Consider the following 20,376-nt stretch of genomic DNA (forward strand, 5'->3'; position numbering starts at 1 on the left):
TTCTTATCGCTAGAAAAGCCAAGGGTTAACAGGTCAAAGTTTTACCACTATTACTTGGAATTTGTTTAGATAATATTGGACATGGCTTTAACTATTCTCAAAGCCCGTCAATTAGTTAGTCCTCAGACATTCTAGTTAATGGCCGTATCGCAAATATACCTAAGTTATCGTTGCAAACCATATTATTACTGCAAAGAATGAACAAATATTCAAAGTTCTATTTCAAATTTCTCTTCCCACAGGTATGGGATCCACATCAACCAACATCATACTTCAGCAAAATATGATTCAATTTCGTTTCCCCTCTATTGTGTAAAGTCGATGGCAACGTTTGGTATTATATACGGTATAGTAGAAACTTATTTTCTTTTGATAGGTTACAGTATATTAGAAAATCTCAGGAAGGGCAACAATCCCTTGGTGTGACTTACAATCATCATTGGTATATGTTCCTTAGTGTTTGATTTGAGACGAGCTTGATCCTCTGATCTCGATACATGTTCATATTTGGAGCTAACAATCTGGTGTAACGGTCAAAATAGAGAAGTTGCTTCATCAGAAGTGCAAACTCACGAGGAAATTTCAATCCGTAAGATTCACTAACTCTAACCTGCCAAACATTGAAGAACATGGATCAGAAAATATATATAGTTTACAAGGACAAGGAGAGAAATAGCAGCATTTTATTTTATGCTTTGATCTGTAAGTATTTTATTCCACAAAAGTGCACCAACAAAGTGCATGAACATGACAATATGTACAAGCAAAAGCTCAGTGCCCCTTTATGAATCGAGGGAGCTAAGGTACAAGTATCAATGTATCATAAACTTTCTGCATCTTACACCAAAGTGAAATCTGTATTTAAGCCTATAAACTAGTTCAGCATTTTGTATGATAAAAAATTTCTGGAACAATAAAATGCAACTCTTTTTGCTGCATTTATTTGACATTTGGCACTAGAGATCTAATAAACTGTTCATTTCACATATGATTAGCCGAGTATTAAGACATGTTGAGTACCAGAGAAAGAAGAAAAATAGACGAATATGTGATAGTTCTAGACGAATGGGCTTGTTTTTATTAATCATGCAAACTTAAGACCAAACAGGAAAGTGATAGGGTATCTGACTTTGGTTATGTCATAATTTTGAAGCACATTCCACAACTATAGAAAAGAATATGTATAGATTAATACTAGAGCTAAAACTGCATTACCACATCCAGAAATAGTGCATTCATCTGTCTCTCATCAAATGCTACATTGGCAGCAACAGTGGTAGCATTTGTATTTGTGTCCCTGGCAGCAGCAACAATGATTTCTGTATCTAAATCCTGTGTAGAAATAGCAATATGGATCAGAAAATTATTAGTCGGAGCTCAGCTAGTCCGATGAAAAATCAAAATTTTACAACGGAAGTCCTATAATAAGACATCCATCGTATCCAAAACTTCAGTCTATGAATTTACAGTTGACTACATTCAGGATAGGGTTGACATGATAGAATTCAAAACCACCTCAATTTGATTCATTTCAGATTAGTTTCTCTCACTCATATGATGGAGAAATATGATACTCAACTTTTTCCAGTATTACATTTACAGCCTTAAAAAATACAGCTCTTGCACGATGAACCATTTGTAGCCAATAAACATTGACTAGTCTACCCCAACCCACAGACAAGCATACACAGGAACTTAGGAGCAGAGAAATCAGCAGCAGCATCTAAAACTTTCATCAGAATTTATGCTGGATCTTATATTTTACCTGAATTGACAAAAATATTTTCTCCAGGTCCCTCGCAAAAGCCTTTGAGTCCACATCCTTTCCAGTAGCACCCATGTCAATTAGAGCAGATGCCATCGACTCATAATCTTCAATTGCTATAGATTGCAGAAATACTTCCATAGCAGCCCACGTCTTTGGAGATATACGACCAACAATTCCTGCATAGAAAATCCTTATTTTTTAAGTATTTCCATTAAATTGGAAAAGATGTTAACAGGGAAGTTTTAACTCAATTGGCATGCCCATTTTCGATATTTGACTTAAATTAGCATGCCCATAGTCTGCACAAGATCAATATAAATGCTTAAATAAATCAAACTAGCAGCTAATAACATTCTCATTGAGAAACTAGAACAGCTAAATAATCTATTAAAGCTTGATCAGGAAAGCCACACAACACAGTTTTCTGAATCCTAAATTAAGAAAAAGAACACATAACAACCGTCAGCCAGCAATATCTCAACTAGCAACAACAACAACAACAACAACAACATACCTAGTGAAATCCCACAATGTGGGGTCTGGGGAGGGTAAGATGTACGCAGGCCTTACCCCCACCTTGAGAGGTAGGGAGGCTGTTTCTGGAAGACCCTCAGCTCAAGAGAAAACAAGACAAAAGAGTCAGATAAGGACAAGCATATCAGAATAATGCGAAAAATAAGAAATAACAAGAGCGAAGATCCAACAAATAGAAGCAGAAATCAAAGGGCAATAAACGATAGAGCAAAACTGCCACCACTAGTGTGGGAGAATAAGTGAGACTACCTACTAGCCTTACTAGCCTTCTATCCTAAACTGAGTCCTCCACAACCTCCTATCTAAGGTCATGTCCTCGGTAAGCTGAAACTGCGTCATGTCCTGTCTAATCACCTCTCCCCAATACTTCTTTGGCCTACCTCTACCTCTTCTAAGACCGTCCATAGCCAACCTCTCACACCTCCGCACTGGGGCAGCTGTGTCTCTCCTCTTCACATGCCCAAACCATCTCAGTCTCGCTTCCCGCATCTTGCCCACCGCCGATGCCACTCCCACCTTGTCCCAGATGTCTTCATTCCTAATCCTATCTCTCCTAGTGTGCCAGCACATCCACCGCAACATTCTCATTTCCGCGACTTTCATATTCTGCACATGAGAGTTCTTCACTGGCCAACATTCTGCCCCGTACAACAGAGTCGGTCTAACCACCACTTTGTAGAACTTGTCCTTAAGTTTCAGTGGCACTTTCTTGTCACACAGCACACCAGAAGCGAGCCTCTATTTCATCCACCCTGCACCAGTATGATGAGTGACATCATCGTCGATATACCCATTTCCTTGTATAATAGACTTAAGATACTTGAAACTTTCTTTCTTTTGGACGGCCTGGGTACCAAGCCTCACCTCCACATCAGCCTCATTTGGAACACCACTGAACCTGCACTCCATGTACTCCGTCTTGGTCCTACTTAGCTTGAAACTTTTAGACTCCACAATATCTCAACTAGCAAATGAGTCAGAAATTGCTTCGCCGTCCAAGTTGATAAACTATTTGCAGCAAAAGTTGGTGACCCTAAGACTGCATTTCATTATAGATATAAGCTTCTACAAAACATCAGGAAGATAACTAATACTCCTTCCGTCCCAAATTATGCAGCATACTTTCCTTTTTAGTATGTTCCAAACAGAATGTCATACTGACTTATTTAGAAACAATTTACCTTTAAACTTCTCATTTTTTCCTTAATGAGATGATATATCTATGGCTTATTTTAGACCATAAGTTTCTAATTTCTTGCTTAACTTCCATGAGCAGTCAAACACTGCCACATAAATTGGGACGGAGGGAGTAATCAGTAAGAACTTTGTACAAAAATGAGTGTCTTGCTAAATGACAATTTTAACCAATTTTACTAAGCAGAATATACACTAGGCATAAGTTCCATTTCTTGTGCATTTTCCTTGTAGCCTTTATATGACAACTATTCTCTTGCACCTTCTCTCTTAGATGATTGTCATGCTGGCCCTGGGCTCGGACAAAGAAGAAAGAATTATATATAGTACGATGAAACGCATAAAAATATGGAGTAGCTGACATCAATTATCCACTGCCTGCACAAACTTTTGCCCTACTTAGTAGCAAAAAAATTCCCCAAAGAAAGGATGGAAAGAGAAAAGATGTGTGGGTACCGAAGTCAAGGAACCCAATACGCCCATCACGTAGTTGCCACAAATTGCCAGCATGTACATCAGCATGGAAACATTCACAGGCGAGCAGACTTCCAAACCTGCATATTGGCCAAAGAAATCGAACTCGACTGGTCAGAGCAGGGGCGGATCCACCCTTTAGGGTGGGGGTGGCATGGCACCCCCTCGATTAATAAATTTTTTATATACTTATGTTGTAATTTGCTTAAATTAGGTTAAATGTTTGATCCTGCCACCCTCAGTCGTAAATTAGACAAAGGTGTCACGGTTGGTAGACACAAGTTTGAATTTATCTTGAACATTTTTTGACTCCCGTTTTTCTTTACGCTTTTTACTTCCTTTGTACCGGTAATTCCCTTTTCGGCCCTCCCAATTTTCTATTTATCTTTTTATTATTTATATTGTCTTTCCTCTTTTCTATTATTTTATCCGTCAAACTTCAAAATCCCTTAAATAAAGCATTTCTCTTAATCTCAAATCTGTGAGTATTTAAATCGAAAAACTTAGGTCTCAATGGGAATTTTGGATTGAGATCAAAATTCATTTTTTTTTATATAATTTCTTTTGTTTATTACTCCTTCCGTCCATGTTTACTTGTCTATATTTGACTTGGGACACTCTTAATAAGCAATAAATAAAATGAGAAATGAATTGGAGTACTTAATAATTAGGGTAAAATAGGTGTAAAATGATAAATTATGTCTTGGTTTTTCAAACTATATAACTTACAAGTAAAAGTGGACATATATATTTAGTATAATGGACAAATAAAAATGGACGGAGGGAGTGTATTATAAAAATTTATGCTATTCTATAATTGTTAAATTCAATTTAAATAACTTTACTACTTAAATTGTGATGGAAATTTCCGAAGCACTGCTTAGAAATTTATGATTTATTTTTGAGAATTTGTAGTTTATCTAATTCTGCATTTACTTATGGGGTGTATTTACCTATTGAAGAGTTTTTCTATTATTTTTCTTACTTTGATTGGTGTAATTCCCTTATTTAAGATGTTATTTTACTGGTGCAAATTCATTTTATAATATCCATAAAGGATGCAAGTCCCTTGGTGAAAATGTTGATCTTACTTATGTTGTTAATGAGTGTGATTCCTTGTTTAAGATGCTAATTATGTTCGTTTCTTGATTTTTGAGACGTAATTTTCATATTTGCAAATTAAAAAAAAGCCTATTAAGTTGACCTGAATAAACTAAAAAGAGATGGACCCGACCCAAATACATGTTCCTAACAAGATGTTCATTGAAGAAAATTGTGGCACCCGCCACCTTCAAATCCTAAATCTGCCTTTGGGTCAGAGTAAACTGAACATAAAAAGCCAAACAGACTAAAACAAGATCAGAAGCCTTACCAAACATTTAGGGCAGTAATAAGACTGGTCTCAGGACTAGATACCAGTGACTTAATAGAGTCTAAGTCTGTCAAAGGTACGCCATATAGTCTCTCCATAGTCAGAACACGCTTAGTACTACATTGATGGTAGACTTTTGGAGCAGTGGCCTGCATAGTAAGTCCCATGGCTTCTAAATACCTCCTAAATGACTCAATATTTGTAGCCTCCTTGTTGAAGTCAACTTCTTCTAGCATTGATTCTCGTATGTCCTTGACAATAGCAACCTGTATAAAAGTTGCATATAAGGAAACAAAGAGCTTGAAGCTGTTGTTTTGAGGCAAATACAAAAGCAAAAATGTTACTTATGCGGAAACATGCTCCAGTCCCCACAAGTTCATAAGAACTAGTCACCAAAATTGAAATAGAGCAGCAATAAATAACAATTACAAAGATGAAAAAAAAAAAAAGTATAATTTGAAAAATAGCATGAACTAAATAGATGCATCAGGGCCACAGCTTCTTCCTATTCGCAGAATCTATATAACATTGCATTCTGACACGTATAATCCGACCAATGAGTGAAAAGGATTTACATTGGACAGGTTTAAATTTCAGTTATGATACTATAGGTGCCCACTGCTTTAGTTTAAGAAGCTGTGCGAGGAAGTAGTATGTGTTTCAACAACCACTGCGTTTTCCTTTTGTTGATGAAGAGGCAGGGGGATGCTTTTCCTTAAGAATTTGAGAAATTTTTTTATGCATTCACTGAAAGATAACTAAAGTAAAATTATACAGGAAGATAATAGCCATATCAGCAGCCACAGTACATTGTTAAAAACTTATGTGTATTATACCAGAGATGCACGGCTTAGATCAGGACTCAAAAACTCCAGGATACGTGCTACAACATAAATAAAGTTCAGATCTGCTACCAAAATATCTTCTATTCCAGGTTTCAAAACCTTTATCACTACATCCTCCCCTGTGCCTCTTATTCTTGCACCATGCACCTGAAAATTTAACATAGTTGAGCCATTTAAGAGATCAAATCATAAAACATTTGGAGGATGGAATCATAAAATGTCATAAAACGCAAGACAAAGGAGAAAAATCATGAACCTGAGCAATTGATGCAGAGGCAAGTGGTGTGGGATCAATATATTCAAACACGGTATCAATTGGTCTGCCTAGTTCTTCACGCATGATTTTTTGGATCTCTTCGAAAGGAACTGCAGGAGCCCTGTCAAAACAGAATTGGAATTCTTGAACATACTCTGGTGGAAACAACGTGGGTGCGGATGCAATAAACTGCAAATGGTATGACAATAAAGTATAAGTCGAGTGTCGTCGGCAGGTAAATGAAAGAGCATGACAATAAGATGGTCTTGCTTCATGCTTACCTGACCTAATTTGATATAAGTTGCACCCATGCGTTCAAACAATTTCCTCAAATATAGGGGAGATAATAGCCCAAGCTGCAGCTCAGTTGGTAGTCCCGTGGATGAGTTTGCCGTCTAAAAAGTAAAATATAATTAAATTAAAGAAGATGACACCTGTTAAGAGTCTAAATCTATGAGAGAACTTAGTGAATTAGATTGTTAGAAGAGACAAGTCAAAGAGAACAGGCGAAACAGATTTTTTTCCCTTTTTCTTGTGGGGTGCTTTGGATAAGCAACGGATATCTGGTAAGTCTAAAACAACCCCCAACAAATTTGGCAAATAGCATTTGGATGTCCTCTGACCAGTAGGATACCTCCAAGGTAAAGTCATCAAAATCTGGAAATCGGAAGCTTTTCTTAAAGATATTACTCCAGTACAAGTTACATGTTGTTGTGGTAACTGAATTAGCGTGGTTTTGAAAGCTCAAAGAGTTTGACTAGACAAGCTTCGCAATAGAAATGACTACCACCCAAGCTGGTATATGAAAATACATCGACAACCCCTTAAACTTGCCAGTAAATTTAATTTCGACACCCTAATTATGCCCTATGATAATTGAGCACCTGAATACATGATAAAGTATTTGGATTACACACTTCCAGCTCATATTTTGGAAAGGTTTATGCGTGTGTTCACAAGCTAATTAATCACGTAACGCATGCCTCCTTCTTCATTTATACACATCAACATCAATTTGAATGTGCATGAGGTTTTACGGCTTATTGAGGTTAATGCGGATAATTAAAGCAGGTGACATATTTTAAGTGGTTAACTAATCTATGTAATGGGCGCTTGAGAACACGCGCAAAAGGTTTTTCAAAAATTTGAGTCGGAAGTGTCTAAATAGGAACACTTTATCATATGTTCAGGTGCTCAATCGGAACATGTCGTAGTTCAAGTGTATAAATGAAATTTACTGGCAAGTTTAAGAGACTGTCAATGTATTCTGCCTATAAGTAATTTATGTTCATAACATGAGGCACCTTAATGGGACTTGGGAAACAACATACATTCATGATTTTACTGTGAATCTATGAATTGCCCCTTTAGATATGTTGACAAAACAAAACAACACCATAAATTTTTCTTATTAATAAGTTACAAAAAATGTTTCTATTGACAATCAGTGCATGGTATTAGCAGTTAGAAGCTGTTACCTTAGATATCTCTTGCAGCCACTCACTGCCTACTCCAACTACAGCTTGAACACCCTGAGCTAACCTTAAGGCTCCACGAGGGCCTGTGTTTAGAGATGTTTGTACAATATCCTCCACAAGTTTGGGAAAGTTCTCTAGACGATCTACCAGATATGGAAAAATAGTTTGAGTTAAGCTCAACAATGACAGAAACCATCATATACAACTAAGCTATTTCAGTATACTAAAAATGCAAAGCATCTTCCAACTGCCTCCTATCTTCATAGCCTATAAAAAGGTGCCAACCAGATTCTGGGCCCTTAATGGTAGGTAAATTATACTGTTTACTGCAAATTAATAGAATAAAGTAGCCAAGTTCAATATATTGTACTTGCTTTCCGGGAAATTTCTTCTATGATAATTGACAACATAATCCCAATCAAGAAATTCAAGAACCCGTAATATTCTCTTTTGTAAAATAAAATTTATATCCCTCAATTATAAAGATTTTGGTAGCTTCATCGTAACTACCTTAGATTGCCCACAAAATAAAGAAATATATCTTTTCACAGGTTTTGTAATTCTGCTAATGCTTGACTAGTGACTGATTATAATTTAGGGGTCGTTTGGTTGTTGTTTAGAAAGGGAGTTATCATGTATTAAAACTAGCATAGCTAATATCATGTTTGGTAGCTAGTTAGGAGGCAAGTTATTCACATATTAAATCCTGCATTATTAATACCACGTTAGTTAGCTGGTTAGGAGGCAAGTTATTTTATTTATGTATAAATTAATACAGTGTTTGGTTTGCAATTTAGAAACCTACATAACTTAACTAATACACGTATAAGTTATGAGGAAATTTATATATTATTTTATGCAGGATAGATACTGGAACAACTAATAACACAAGAATAACTAAACCCTGCATAACTAATCACTTCATAAAACAATACATAGATTCTCTCATGACTAATACCTGCATAACTCTAACCAGCTACCAAAAGTCATGTAGGGTAGAAGATGGAAGAACTAAACCCTGCATAACTAATCTTGTATTACTGTTTTCTTTTGTTCTTCGTTTTATTTCCTCTTTGGGTAAAAGGGTAAGGGAATTAAACGTCTTATCAATGAAATAGGGGGGGAAGCACCTTGAAGACGAGTAGTGAATAGATCCTGTGCCTGTGAATAACGAGCAGATATTCTTAAAACATTTGGACGATTCCCATAACCAATGTTTCTTGGTCTAGCTGTGACACTTACAATTGGCAACTGCAAAATAACTGAAATTTTATTTCAAGATTCAAAATATTAAGGATACCCAAATGGTAAAAAAGGCAGTAAAAGCAGACCTGAGAGCTGGGGAGTAGTGGTAGGCGGCCATAAGAGACGCCCCTTAACACTGTAACAACTGCCATTTTTCCTTTCCTTCACAATTCTCTGCTTTCTTTAATTTATAATTAGTACAAGTAAGTAATTTACGAGGGAAAATGATGCGTGTGATAATTAACAAAGACGAAAAAGGAGAAAAATACAAATTTTCGTAATCACGTCTTGTATGTTGGATGAAATAGTGAAAGAGAGGAGGCCACGTAGCATCTGATCATTTGCGTAACACCTGATTTTTGTTTCCCTTTTAGTCGACCCAGGATTCAAATTAGTCGAGCTTCAATCCTAGGGGAATTTATTGCTCAATATTAGTTCAATTTTTACTGGGAAGTGAGGTAAAAGAGACCTTTGAAACCATTTGAACTATTATCTTATTTGTTAAATATGTTGGAGAGAAAAATAATAAACTATTATCTTATTTGCTTGACCACCTTATATTTTCTTATTTGATCTATTGTAAAATTTAAACCATTGATACGAAGGCCGTTAAGAACAAAAATTATTTTCCCCACCTTAAATTGTTATAAGATCCTGTGTTATGTGCAATGAGACTTGCATTAGTGATTTAATTAAGTAAAAATATGCATTAATAATAATAATAACAACAACAACAATAATAATAATAATTAAGTAACATATGTTATTGCTCGTTTGAGCACTTTAAAGTTTAAATTATATTAATTTAACAAAGTTTCAACTACCATTTTATTTTTCAATACAATTAATGCACCCAATAACAAAATTTCTATGAAAGAAAATGATAAAAATTATACAGTCAGCCAATAAATTCATATGTTGTTTTCGCTAGTGGTAGTTTGAAAAACAAATTTACATTTGATCTTAGTTTCCTTCTTTTTCAGATAGCACATATTTGTTTTTTTAATTCATTTCTATATTTATCTTCTAAATTGTTGATATCTCATATTCGACATTTTCTTCACCTCTAGCTGAATCGTGAGTTGATAAGATTCTTCCTTTGTTCTTCAATCACTCCTTTCTTCCTTTCCCACTTTCTCAATAGTTCAAATCATTCATTATTTTTGTTCCCTATTATCTGAGTTGTTAGGATCCTATCTGCATCTTTAGTCGGAACAAGCCCCTTTTCTGTTATTCTAGACTTTTTGCTAGCCTCTTTTTTTATGTATAATAGATAATCGACTTTTTTTGTCATTTTATCAACGTACATAAAACTTACCAAAATCGTACAGATGAATAATGTGCTCGTAATTATAAAACAAGTTTTTTAAGCAATATGTGATTGTTTATGCATAAAATCAATGCAAGTTCAAATTTCATGCATACCAATATAGTTTTTTTTTTTTTCCTTAAAAAAGAATCTAATACATCTAAACACTATTCTGACCCATCCTCCACTATATATATATAACTGATATGTCACATACTTTTAATAATTCAAAAAATGATTCTTCGACATAAATCATTTACTATGAAAGAAAAAGTTTCATAAAATATGCCCCTCCCTATAAATGCCCTTTCACAAAACGATTCTTAGCTAATTTGTTTTTTAATTAGCCGAGGGTCTATCCGAAACAAGGCCAAAGTCATAGATGGACCCCTAAATTTATCCTGATTTTTCATTTAGATTTCTTAACTGAAACGTTGACCATCTGGACCCTCGAACATAAGATAAAATATGTCATTTGAACTCCTCGTGCCAGCTGGACACACGCGTGCAGTCCACTTGCAATGACATGAAAAAATAGACCAGTGACATGGAAAAATAGACCAGTGACATGGAAAAATAGACCAATAAAAATAAGTCATGTCAACAAAAAAAAAAAAAACAATTTAAGAAAAATTAATTTTAAAATCTATTTAAATAATTTTAAAAAATCTGAAAAACCCAACCCATCTTCTCCGATAGTCCACTTCACCGCCGCCACTGTCGCCGCCGCTGTTTCCGCCGCTGCCTCTGCCGCCCCCACCACCGCCGCAGCCGCCGCTTCAAAATCTATTTAAATAATTAAAAAAATGGTGTCGTTTTTTGTCGAAGATTTATTTAAATAGATTTTGAAGTGGAGTAGCAGCGGAGGCGGAGGAGGCAGGCGATGGCGGAGGCAGTGGCGGCGGCGAAGTGGGCTATCGGAGAGGATGGGTTGGGTTTTTCAATTTTTTTTAATTATTTAAATAGATTTTAAAATAGAGTTTTTGTTAAAATTAATTTTTAATGATTAAAAATTAAAAAGAAAAAAGAAAAAATTTGATAACTCACGCTCTGTTTAAAGCAGTGCACTGCATGCGTGTGCCCAGCTGACATGAGGGGTTCAAATGGCACATTTTATCTTATGTTCGAGGGTCCAGATGGCTAACGTTTCAGTTAAGGGGTCTAAATGAAAAATCATGACAAGTTCAGGGATCCATATATGACTTTGGCCTCCGAAACAACTCCTTTACCTCTCAAGATAGGGGTAAAATCTGCATACACTCTATCCTCCATAGACTTCACTTGGGAAATTACACTAAATATGTCGTTGTTATGATATAGTATGAACCAACGATGTAACAAAGCGTCGTTTAAGCATGCATGAGAAATGCACATGGGAAATTCCTTGAAAAGAACGTCCCGCACCTAGAATTCTGATAATACAATACAAATATCATTTTGCTCTACAATTTCTTTCCGAAGAAAATATGAAAAGAATAATCTTGCGTCATTTTGTTTAACTTTCCACTTGACAAACGATTAGATTGTACATAATTCTCAAGATTTAACAGAACAATTCCGTTTAAAAAAAAAAAAATCCTTAGCCTTTTTCCTGAAGAATGTATAATGGGGATGCCATCAAGATAGTCCCATTTTCTAGTGTTTCTCTGAGCAGGGAGCAGCTAAATCATAAACTCCATTAAAGGAGAAGACATAATCAAAATGTAGTCATTGGTACATATATTGAAACCCTTGCATCACAACATTTTATCAACACCAGGCGAAAAAGCTCATCAGGCCTTGAACTGTGCTCATTCGCCTTAATTCACGAGTTAATTCCAAACAAAGTATGCTATGCATATTTTGCAATATTGAAGAACATCCTATGAAACATAGCATTAAAAAAATCGTACCAGAACTCAGATTTTTGATAATTTTGAATGCGGAAATTCAGAAGTTCACTCACTCCAGATGTGGGCTTGACATATTCACTACTCTATAGCAAGCAGATTTACAATTAATAGCTTTCAAAGAAAGCAATGCCTTTACACCTACTTCATCCGCAGAAAAGAAGGCCATGAATGTCCCAAAACATGGATCAGGGATCAGTATCTGAATCCGACTCGGTTTCCGACTCCCTTTGAAAAGGATTTAATCTGTTTGTATTGGCTTCTAATGGAGGGAGTCCATCATCATCACTTGAGTCTTCATTTTCATCCATCTGGGAATTGTGTGATTGCGTATCCTGTTTTGAACTCTCTACTACTGTGGATTTGAAAATCTCAGGCCTGCAAATGGATTACACAACATGAGAAAGTTTCTGACCGAAAACTATTTTGGGGGAGGAGAGTAGTAGACCATAGTATGACCCTCCCCGAGTAGCATCCAGTGACAGATTCACGCCAACTAATCAGACAGGATTGTGCAGCAGATTGAAGTATGTCAGGGGGTGTCGGGAGGTAGTATGATGTTTCAATTAGGGTTGTGTCCACAAAAATTTACCATCTATTTTGTATGTATTCCGTCTTTCTAAAGAGGATGGATTGAACTCATAATTCATTAGGTGCTTTTTATGAATGTCAACTAAGTATTGTAAGTTAATTGCTCCTGATTGTTCAATCATTTGATAACCAGAGTCATTCTTTGATAAATGATCACTATGAATCGGACTCAATACAATTCAATCAATCCTATTTTATGTCGTTAAGGTAGAGAACTGAACCAAGAATTCTCTTTCTTCGTCATCAATCGAATCACTGTTCGGGACCCAGGATTCAATTATCATCAATCCAGTCCCCGTTCACGTTTGTTCTTTTTTTTTTTTTTTTTTTTTTAACATGGGGAGTATGCACACCAATATATCAATTAAGTTAGCACGTTGAAATATATGTGACCAACTCCGTGAAATCAAACTAGCAAAACAAATACTCAGCAAAGTAGTTACTGAGAGGCTTCAACTTGTAAGCTGAATGACCAGATGCTGTAACAGAAACCTACAGACTTGCTAGGAAAAAAAAAAGTCAAAATCTACAACGAGGGTGGATGTAAAAACACATAAATTCAAAATGGTGGATACCCCTACAGCACGCATGAGAGTTAAAAGCCAAATGACATGGAAGAAACAAGAGTACTGCTTCGAGCATTATAAGGAGATCATCTCCTGTTTCCCAATATCAGTGATTAATGTTTAATCTCAATAACCTTTGTCACAATGCTATCTGCAAGTTCACAAGCTGGAAGAAATGTATCCATTTCGATAGAGATTTACATTGACAGGCTCAGTGAGCAAAATAATGCTACTTCTTTTCCAGTCCAAAACAGATTTCAGAAGGAACAATCCCCTCCCCTTTCCCTAAAACCAAAAAAGGCGAAAATAATAGGTGCTTGAATTTCAGAATCTCACCATTCTGGTGACTTTTGAAGCACACGGACTTGATCATAATAGAGTACTTGCGTAACAACACATCCCACTTTTCTACCTGATTCAGTAGCTTCCTCTCTGCCACTCTCATCAACCACAACAAAATTGCCTATTTATTGAACAAAAATGGAAACACTTTAACATTATTCTTAACTATTCAACGCCAATAAAATAAAGGCATGGAATCAATAATCATGATAAATCCCATAATTTAGGATAGGAAATACCAAATCAAACCTCTTTTTATCCACATGCTCTTCTGAAATTTAGCTGGAAATATTGCTAATGATGTTTCACCTTTCGCATCCGTTACCTTCACATTCCAACAAAAAAAAAAAAAAAACTAAGTTTCGATACTAACAAAATACTCCCTACGTCCCAAAATAAGTGTAGCTTTAGGAAAAAAAATAGTCCCAAAACAAGTGTCCCCTTATGAATTCAAGATAAAAATAGTAGTTGTTTCCAACTATAACGACTCCTTAATAGTGCTCAGTTTTCAAGAATTATATACTCTCTCCGTCTCAGATTATTTGTCGTGGTTATTACAAATAGTTGTCTCGAATTATTTATCGTTTTAGAAGTTGAAGGCACAATTAATTATTTTTTCTCCATTTTACCCTTAGTAGAATTTTGTTATTAATGAAGATGACACATCAATAAAGTAACATTTAATAGAGAGAGTATAAGGTAGACATAAATGAGGATAAAAGTAGTCAAATATTCCTCCTAATTAATATTTCTTAAGGAGCGTGTAATACAACAAAGCGACACATCATTTGAGACAGAGGGAGTAATAAATAAGGGTAACTTACTCCTCTGTTCACTTTTACTTATCACGTTTCACTTCTTGAGAGTCAATTTGACTAATCTTTGAAACTAAATTGAGCTACATTAATTCAATATTTTAAAATTAAAATTTACACTATACCAAAAAATACTAAAAGTTGCAGTTTTTCTCATATAATCTTAAGATGTTGGTCAAAATCCTCATAGTTCGTGGAGAAGCGAAAGGTGACAAGTATAAAAAGTGAACAGAAGGAATAGTAAACCACACCTTGTATTTATTATTTTTCTTAATGGGCGTGAAATAAACTTATTTTGGGACAGAGAGGGTATATACAAATGCAATCCATAATAAGACATAAAAGAAGAAATGGGTGTTACTTGAATAAGGTTGGAACCTCGAAGGTCCAGAACTTGCATAATGCTTTGTCCTTTTTCAAGGGTCAAAAATTCTTCTTCAACACCTCTCTTCAAATTCTTCCTTCCCCCTCCCATGCCTTCTTTTTCTTCCCCAATTGCGCAAAACCCTAACCCCCTGCTTTTTCTTTCCTTCTTTCTTTCTCTTTACCAGTCTCCTTATTTTTTAAAATGCCAAGTGACCAGAATATCCTTATTGGGTAGCATTACAGGCTGTTAGGAGACGTAGATGACAGACACTAGTGATTTAGACCGTGTTTCGCTAAGCTTGTAAGCTGATTTGCACTTTTTAGCTTTTATTTGTGTGTTTGTTAAAAATAAAAGTGCTTATAAGCTAAAATAAGCGGTAAGCCATAAGTTGGTCTCTCCCAACTTATCATTTTTTAGCTTATAAGCACTTTTAATTTGATTGAAACTTTTACTATTCTATCCCTAATATTATTTTGTAATCTCTGGAATACCCTTAGCTTATAAGCACTTTTAGTTTGATCAGGACTTTTACTGCTATATCCCTAATATTATTTTATAATCCCTAAAATACCCTTACTCTAACAAAACCCCTAGCCCTCTCCATCACGTCATTTCCTCACCCTACGTCTTTAAAAATTAAAACCCAGCAACTCGTGATTTGATTGCTCGAAATTTTTATCACAGTTGAATATGTTAATTTAAGTAGCAACAAACAAAATTTCATTAATTGTATATGCGTTTCTTCTATTCAAATATTTTGTGTACTATTTGAGTATGTTACCCTAACGAATTTTAGTATAATTATTAAGTATTTTATTAAAGCTTATGATTGTAGTTTTGCTTATCATAAAATAATTTATATTCATAAGAAACAATTTTATCTAATCAATTTTACATTAAAAATAAATGAGGCATAAATATTTTTTGTATTTGAATTAATTTGGAATTTACGTTCTTATTAGTATAAACAACTTTAAGGGTATTTAGGTCATTCTAACAGAAAATATGCTTATCAGCATTTTCTTGCCAAACACTTCAGCAACTTATTATCAGTTTCAGCAATTTTATCCAAACGCGTAACTGCTTATTTATTAAATCAGATTCAACACTTAAAAATAATATTTATAGCACTTAATGCTTATCAGCTACTTTAAATCAGCTAAGCCAAACGGGCTCTTAGTTACGGAATGGGATAAACAAGAATATCTAATGGATGAGATATTTCATTGCATTAACTTATCTCATCTTGTAAATGAGATAACTAATTCTGTCATTTTAATACAACATGATTCCCATAACTAATTAGCCCATAATCAATTGCGGAGTAAAATAACTCATTCCAGTATTCCCTATCCTACTACTCAAAGTTGGTGGGATAAGGGATAATAATCCCAAGATTTGATGCCAAAATATTTTATTCAGCGTATGATTAAATTTTCAAATTCGAAACTAGCAATCCAAGATTAATTTATACCATAATTTTGGATATTATTCTTCCCCCATTAAGAGTGAATAATGATTATGGAATTACTTAAATCCCCGAATAAAATGCTACAGCTTCTACCCAAAAGTCTTTTAAAAGATCCAAGGTTAAAATTGAAAATAAAAATTATCCCAACTTATTATTATATACTGAACACATATTTTATATTATGCTAGTTTTAGCATACGTGTGTTGCACGTGTGTACCGCGTATACATTTATAAGAAGAAGGGAAAAAAATGTTGAAATAGGGCAAAAAACTTTGTAAAAAGTCAAAGTTGTGAAGTTGTAGACTTCAAAAATTATGCGACTTGACTTTTGGTTACTTTTAACGCGAATTTGTTGTTTGATCAACTCAAATGTAACTTTTATTGGAAACACAAATTTTATCGTATTTGAAAGTAAAATCTTTTAACGGAGTCATTCTATACTTACAACACATTCAAAGTACTAAATGCGATCAAGAACCATGTAGGATACATTAAAATAACATAATTTATTATTCTTGAACATAAATTTACCATAATGCTATTTTCGAGTATCCCGAATTGAAAGGTCTGTGGAGACCTATCTAAACGAAACATATGAGGTAATTTTAAAAGACCGACAAATATTTGAAATTTTCATAAGATGTAGTGCATACCATACAATTCAATAAACACTAATAGAAGTGTAAGTATTACAGAATCCTTAATTATTTAAAACATGAATAACAAAAGAAATAGATGACCGTACTTTGACTGAGACATAAGATAACACACTTTTGGATGAGCTCAAGAGGAAAATATCATCTTTGTGAAGTCTACTATCAACCATGGACCAATTAACAACCTATTACTGATATATATAGTTTCGTCTGCTATCAACCATCAACCATGAGCCTCATATTGAGCACTTTTTATAAGGCCATTAATGTGGTAGACATCCTTATAGATTGAAATAATGTATTGTAATTTTTCATTTAAGGTTTAAACTTTTGAAAAGAAGTTACATGTCTAGTTGATAACTTCAATTATGTAAATTATTACAATAGTGATAACATGAGTCGTAGTGGAAGTAAAATTAAGTTGCAACTTAAATACTTCTATTATTATTATCAGCTGGACTCCAAAATCGTACATATTGAGTAGTCCTAAATATCGAAGTATTATATAAGGAAGAGTAACATGGAAATAATTATAATTATGATACATAATTCAAGTAAGTAAATTCTTTTTATAATGTAAAATCTTATTTGACGTTGAAGTCCTAAATTTTATGATTTCCTACGTAGTTCGAATAAGGAAAGTAGTAGATTTCAAAGTCATAAATAGTAGAAAATAATCAAATTACGATTTTAACCAATAAGAAAGCTACTTTTATAGATAAAAAAGGCGAATGACATTTCACTGAAGTATTTTGTGCTTTTGCTTTTTTTTTTTTTTACCCTTCATAATTTTATTTTAACCAAAATAATAATTTAATTATTTTTTTAATATTACGACACAGGAGTCACGCAGTGGATTTATGGACCCATCGTCATCTACTTCCTTAACCTCCAAAGTTTTAATCATAGCTCTAATTGCAATAGATCAACAAAATTTATGATTAAATATTATATTAAGGGTGTGTTCGCTATTTTCGGAAAATATTTTTTAATTTTCTTATGTTCGTTTGGTCAAAATTTACGCAAAACTTTTTTTTTTGGAAAACAAGTTCTTTAAAAATGGGGAAAATGACTTTCCTAATCAAAGTAGGAAAAACAAGTCCACAATTGACATTTCACCAACCACCCAACCCGTCCCCCAATCACTAAATCCCAACAACTCCCACAACCCCCCCCCCCCCCCCCCGGGGCTGATTTTTTTTTTTTTTTTTTTTTTTGGATTTTCTACACTACCCACCCCCCTCCCCCCGTCCCATGGGACCCCCAACCCCTCCAAAAAATACTATTTTTTTTTCTTAAAAAAAGTTTTAATTTTTTTTGTTTGGTTTTTTACACTACCCACCCCGACCCTGCCCCACCCCCTACAAAGAAATTATTTTTTAAAAAAAAGTTTTGAAAAGTTCTTTTTTATGTTGGTTTTCTACGACATCCCACCCCACCCCCTCCAAAAAAAGTTTTGAAAACCTTATTTTCTATTTTGATTTCTACGACACCCCCAACCCACCCCACCACCCCCTCCAAAAAAATTATTTTTTTAAAAAAAGGTTTTGAAAAGTTTTTATTTTTATTTTGATTTTCTACGACATCAGCCCACCCCGCCCCTACCCCCACTCGGATTTTCTACTTCATATTTCATTTTACCTATATAAAGTGCAAAGTTTGCGTTGTTAAATTTGGTGAGGGGTGGGTGGTGGTTAGGTGGATAAGAAAAAAATTTCCATTTTTTTAAAAAAGTTAAATAAAATATATGAAATAGAAAATTTGGGAGCGCTGGGTAGAGCCGTGGTGTGGGGTTGGGGTGGCGTAGGGGTGGGTGAAAATGAAGTGGTTGGAGAGTGTTGGTTGGGTGGGTAAGGGGGTTGGTGTGGTATGGGGTGGTGGGGTTAGTGGAGCATGGGTGGTGTTTTTTGAAAAATGTTTTCTACCAACCAATTGAACATGAGAAAATAAGTAAGAAATTCACTTATTTTTTGCTACCTAAATTTACTAAATATTTTCTAAGATCACATTTTCTTCCGAACACACCCTAAGTATATCTCATCTCATTTCTAGTGCAATAATCAAAACATCTTTTTTGGTAAAAATATATTACTACTATATATAAGGGCAAACTTAGGGACTTTTGTAGTCCTCACAAGAATTTTCAATTTTTTTAAAAACTTTTTAATTAATTACTTTTAGGTCCTAATCTTATTTATTTAAGTCAATTTTTGTTTTTTGTTTTCAAGGTCTACTTTTCAAAAGCTATCGAACCTCCTACCTCATTTTTCATGTTCTTTGGTTTTCTGTTTGGTGCTCAATATCCGCATTTGAGCCCAATTAATCCAGATAATTCCCACTGTATCGCGCCCATTCGGGGGAAGCGCTCCCTCCAAAGATTTTTTCCATATCCATGTTCGAACCCCTAATCCCTAATTAAGGGAGGAGCAACTCCATCCGCTGCACAAGTTAAATTATGCATTTGTCTTAAAAGTTCATTAACTATGTATAGATTATTTATTTAGAACTAAATAACTTCAGAAAATTAGGATACATAACTTATAAATGTCAAATTCGGGCTCTGCATTTGATTTGAAGTAAATAATTTCATCAAAATGAAAGTTAAAATATTAAAGGAGTGGAATGAAAGTTTTGCTTTCATATTTGAAAATATACTTATACGAAATTTAATTATTACTAACGTAATTACCCACTCGTGGGACTATAATGGGTATATAATTATTGTTATTGTACACTTATACTAATACAAATTATATATCTTTTATCTACTTTTATATGTAGTATACAAATTATATATATTTATCTACTTTTATATGTTAGTTTAAGCCGCGGCCTCACATAACTAATCCACTAAATAAATTCCCGTCATCATAATCGCAGACCCAAGCAAACGATCCCTAACATGACAAAGTCGGTTATTGATAGGAACAGGAGTGTCAGTTTATAAGCTCCCTCCCGCAGTACGGATTCATCAATCCAAATGTTTGGAATTTCGTCATAACAAAACTCAACAGTTGTACTCCCGGGAAATTAAGGTTTCCTTCTCTCTCCCTTTTTCTTTTTCCACATTTAGTAGACTCGTTTTTTTGAATTCTCCACAATATTCTTATTTCACTTCTATCAGTTTTTCTGCGAAACCATTCATATTATGTAGCTATTTGTTCCCTTAGAGTAGATCATTCAAGTTCATTTTACAACTCTTG

General features: G+C 34.5%; 3 protein-coding genes across 10 annotated transcripts in view; 1 reads left to right on the forward strand and 2 right to left on the reverse strand.

Annotated features, from left to right (window-relative positions):
- Positions 1–198: 198 nt before the first annotated feature.
- LOC132611222 (uncharacterized aarF domain-containing protein kinase At5g05200, chloroplastic) lies at positions 199–9,617 on the reverse strand. The gene is made up of 12 exons (XM_060325634.1): positions 9,436–9,617; positions 9,253–9,347; positions 9,052–9,172; positions 7,922–8,064; positions 6,725–6,838; positions 6,444–6,632; positions 6,179–6,334; positions 5,343–5,608; positions 3,953–4,050; positions 1,766–1,944; positions 1,216–1,332; positions 199–610 (listed from the first exon to the last, which is right to left on the reverse strand). The coding sequence occupies exons 2-12, from the start codon at positions 9,316–9,318 to the stop codon at positions 437–439; spliced, it is 1,623 nt and encodes a 540-aa protein (XP_060181617.1). The 5' UTR covers positions 9,319–9,347; positions 9,436–9,617; the 3' UTR covers positions 199–436.
- A 2,651-nt stretch (positions 9,618–12,268) lies between these two features.
- On the reverse strand, positions 12,269–15,340 carry LOC132611223 (uncharacterized). The gene is made up of 4 exons (XM_060325635.1): positions 15,040–15,340; positions 14,113–14,188; positions 13,858–13,984; positions 12,269–12,742 (listed from the first exon to the last, which is right to left on the reverse strand). The coding sequence occupies exons 1-4, from the start codon at positions 15,151–15,153 to the stop codon at positions 12,553–12,555; spliced, it is 507 nt and encodes a 168-aa protein (XP_060181618.1). The 5' UTR covers positions 15,154–15,340; the 3' UTR covers positions 12,269–12,552.
- A 4,675-nt stretch (positions 15,341–20,015) lies between these two features.
- LOC132611224 (uncharacterized) overlaps positions 20,016–20,376 on the forward strand; it is a 28,607-nt gene continuing 28,246 nt past the window's right edge. For 6 of the 8 annotated variants that reach the window (XM_060325638.1, XM_060325643.1, XM_060325639.1 and 3 more), the window contains exon 1: positions 20,016–20,208. The gene's annotated coding sequence lies outside the window, so the exon portion shown is untranslated. The remainder of the gene's footprint in view (positions 20,209–20,376) is intronic. The other 2 variants (XM_060325636.1, XM_060325637.1) reach the window with 1 other exon arrangement.

The sequence above is a fragment of the Lycium barbarum genome, chromosome 9, assembly GCF_019175385.1.
Source record: "Lycium barbarum isolate Lr01 chromosome 9, ASM1917538v2, whole genome shotgun sequence".
Classification (NCBI taxonomy): Eukaryota; Viridiplantae; Streptophyta; class Magnoliopsida; order Solanales; family Solanaceae; genus Lycium; species Lycium barbarum.

What these genes read in the sequence shown, in the direction of transcription:
- LOC132611223 (XM_060325635.1), bottom strand. Translation starts at nt 15,153, where the DNA reads ATGGGAGGGGGAAGGAAGAATTTGAAGAGAGGTGTTGAAGAAGAATTT. An exon ending in GAGGTTCCAACCTTATTCAA is followed by an intron (nt 14,189 to 15,039) that starts GTAACACCCATT and finishes TGGAATGTGAAG; the next exon opens with GTAACGGATGCGAAAGGTGA. An exon ending in CTTCAAAAGTCACCAGAATG is followed by an intron (nt 12,743 to 13,857) that starts GTGAGATTCTGA and finishes ATCCATTTGCAG; the next exon opens with GCCTGAGATTTTCAAATCCA.
- LOC132611222 (XM_060325634.1), bottom strand. Translation starts at nt 9,318, where the DNA reads ATGGCAGTTGTTACAGTGTTAAGGGGCGTCTCTTATGGCCGCCTACCA. An exon ending in GGCTGCAAGAGATATCTAAG is followed by an intron (nt 6,839 to 7,921) that starts GTAACAGCTTCT and finishes TTTACTTTTTAG; the next exon opens with ACGGCAAACTCATCCACGGG. An exon ending in CTTATATCAAATTAGGTCAG is followed by an intron (nt 6,633 to 6,724) that starts GTAAGCATGAAG and finishes TACCATTTGCAG; the next exon opens with TTTATTGCATCCGCACCCAC.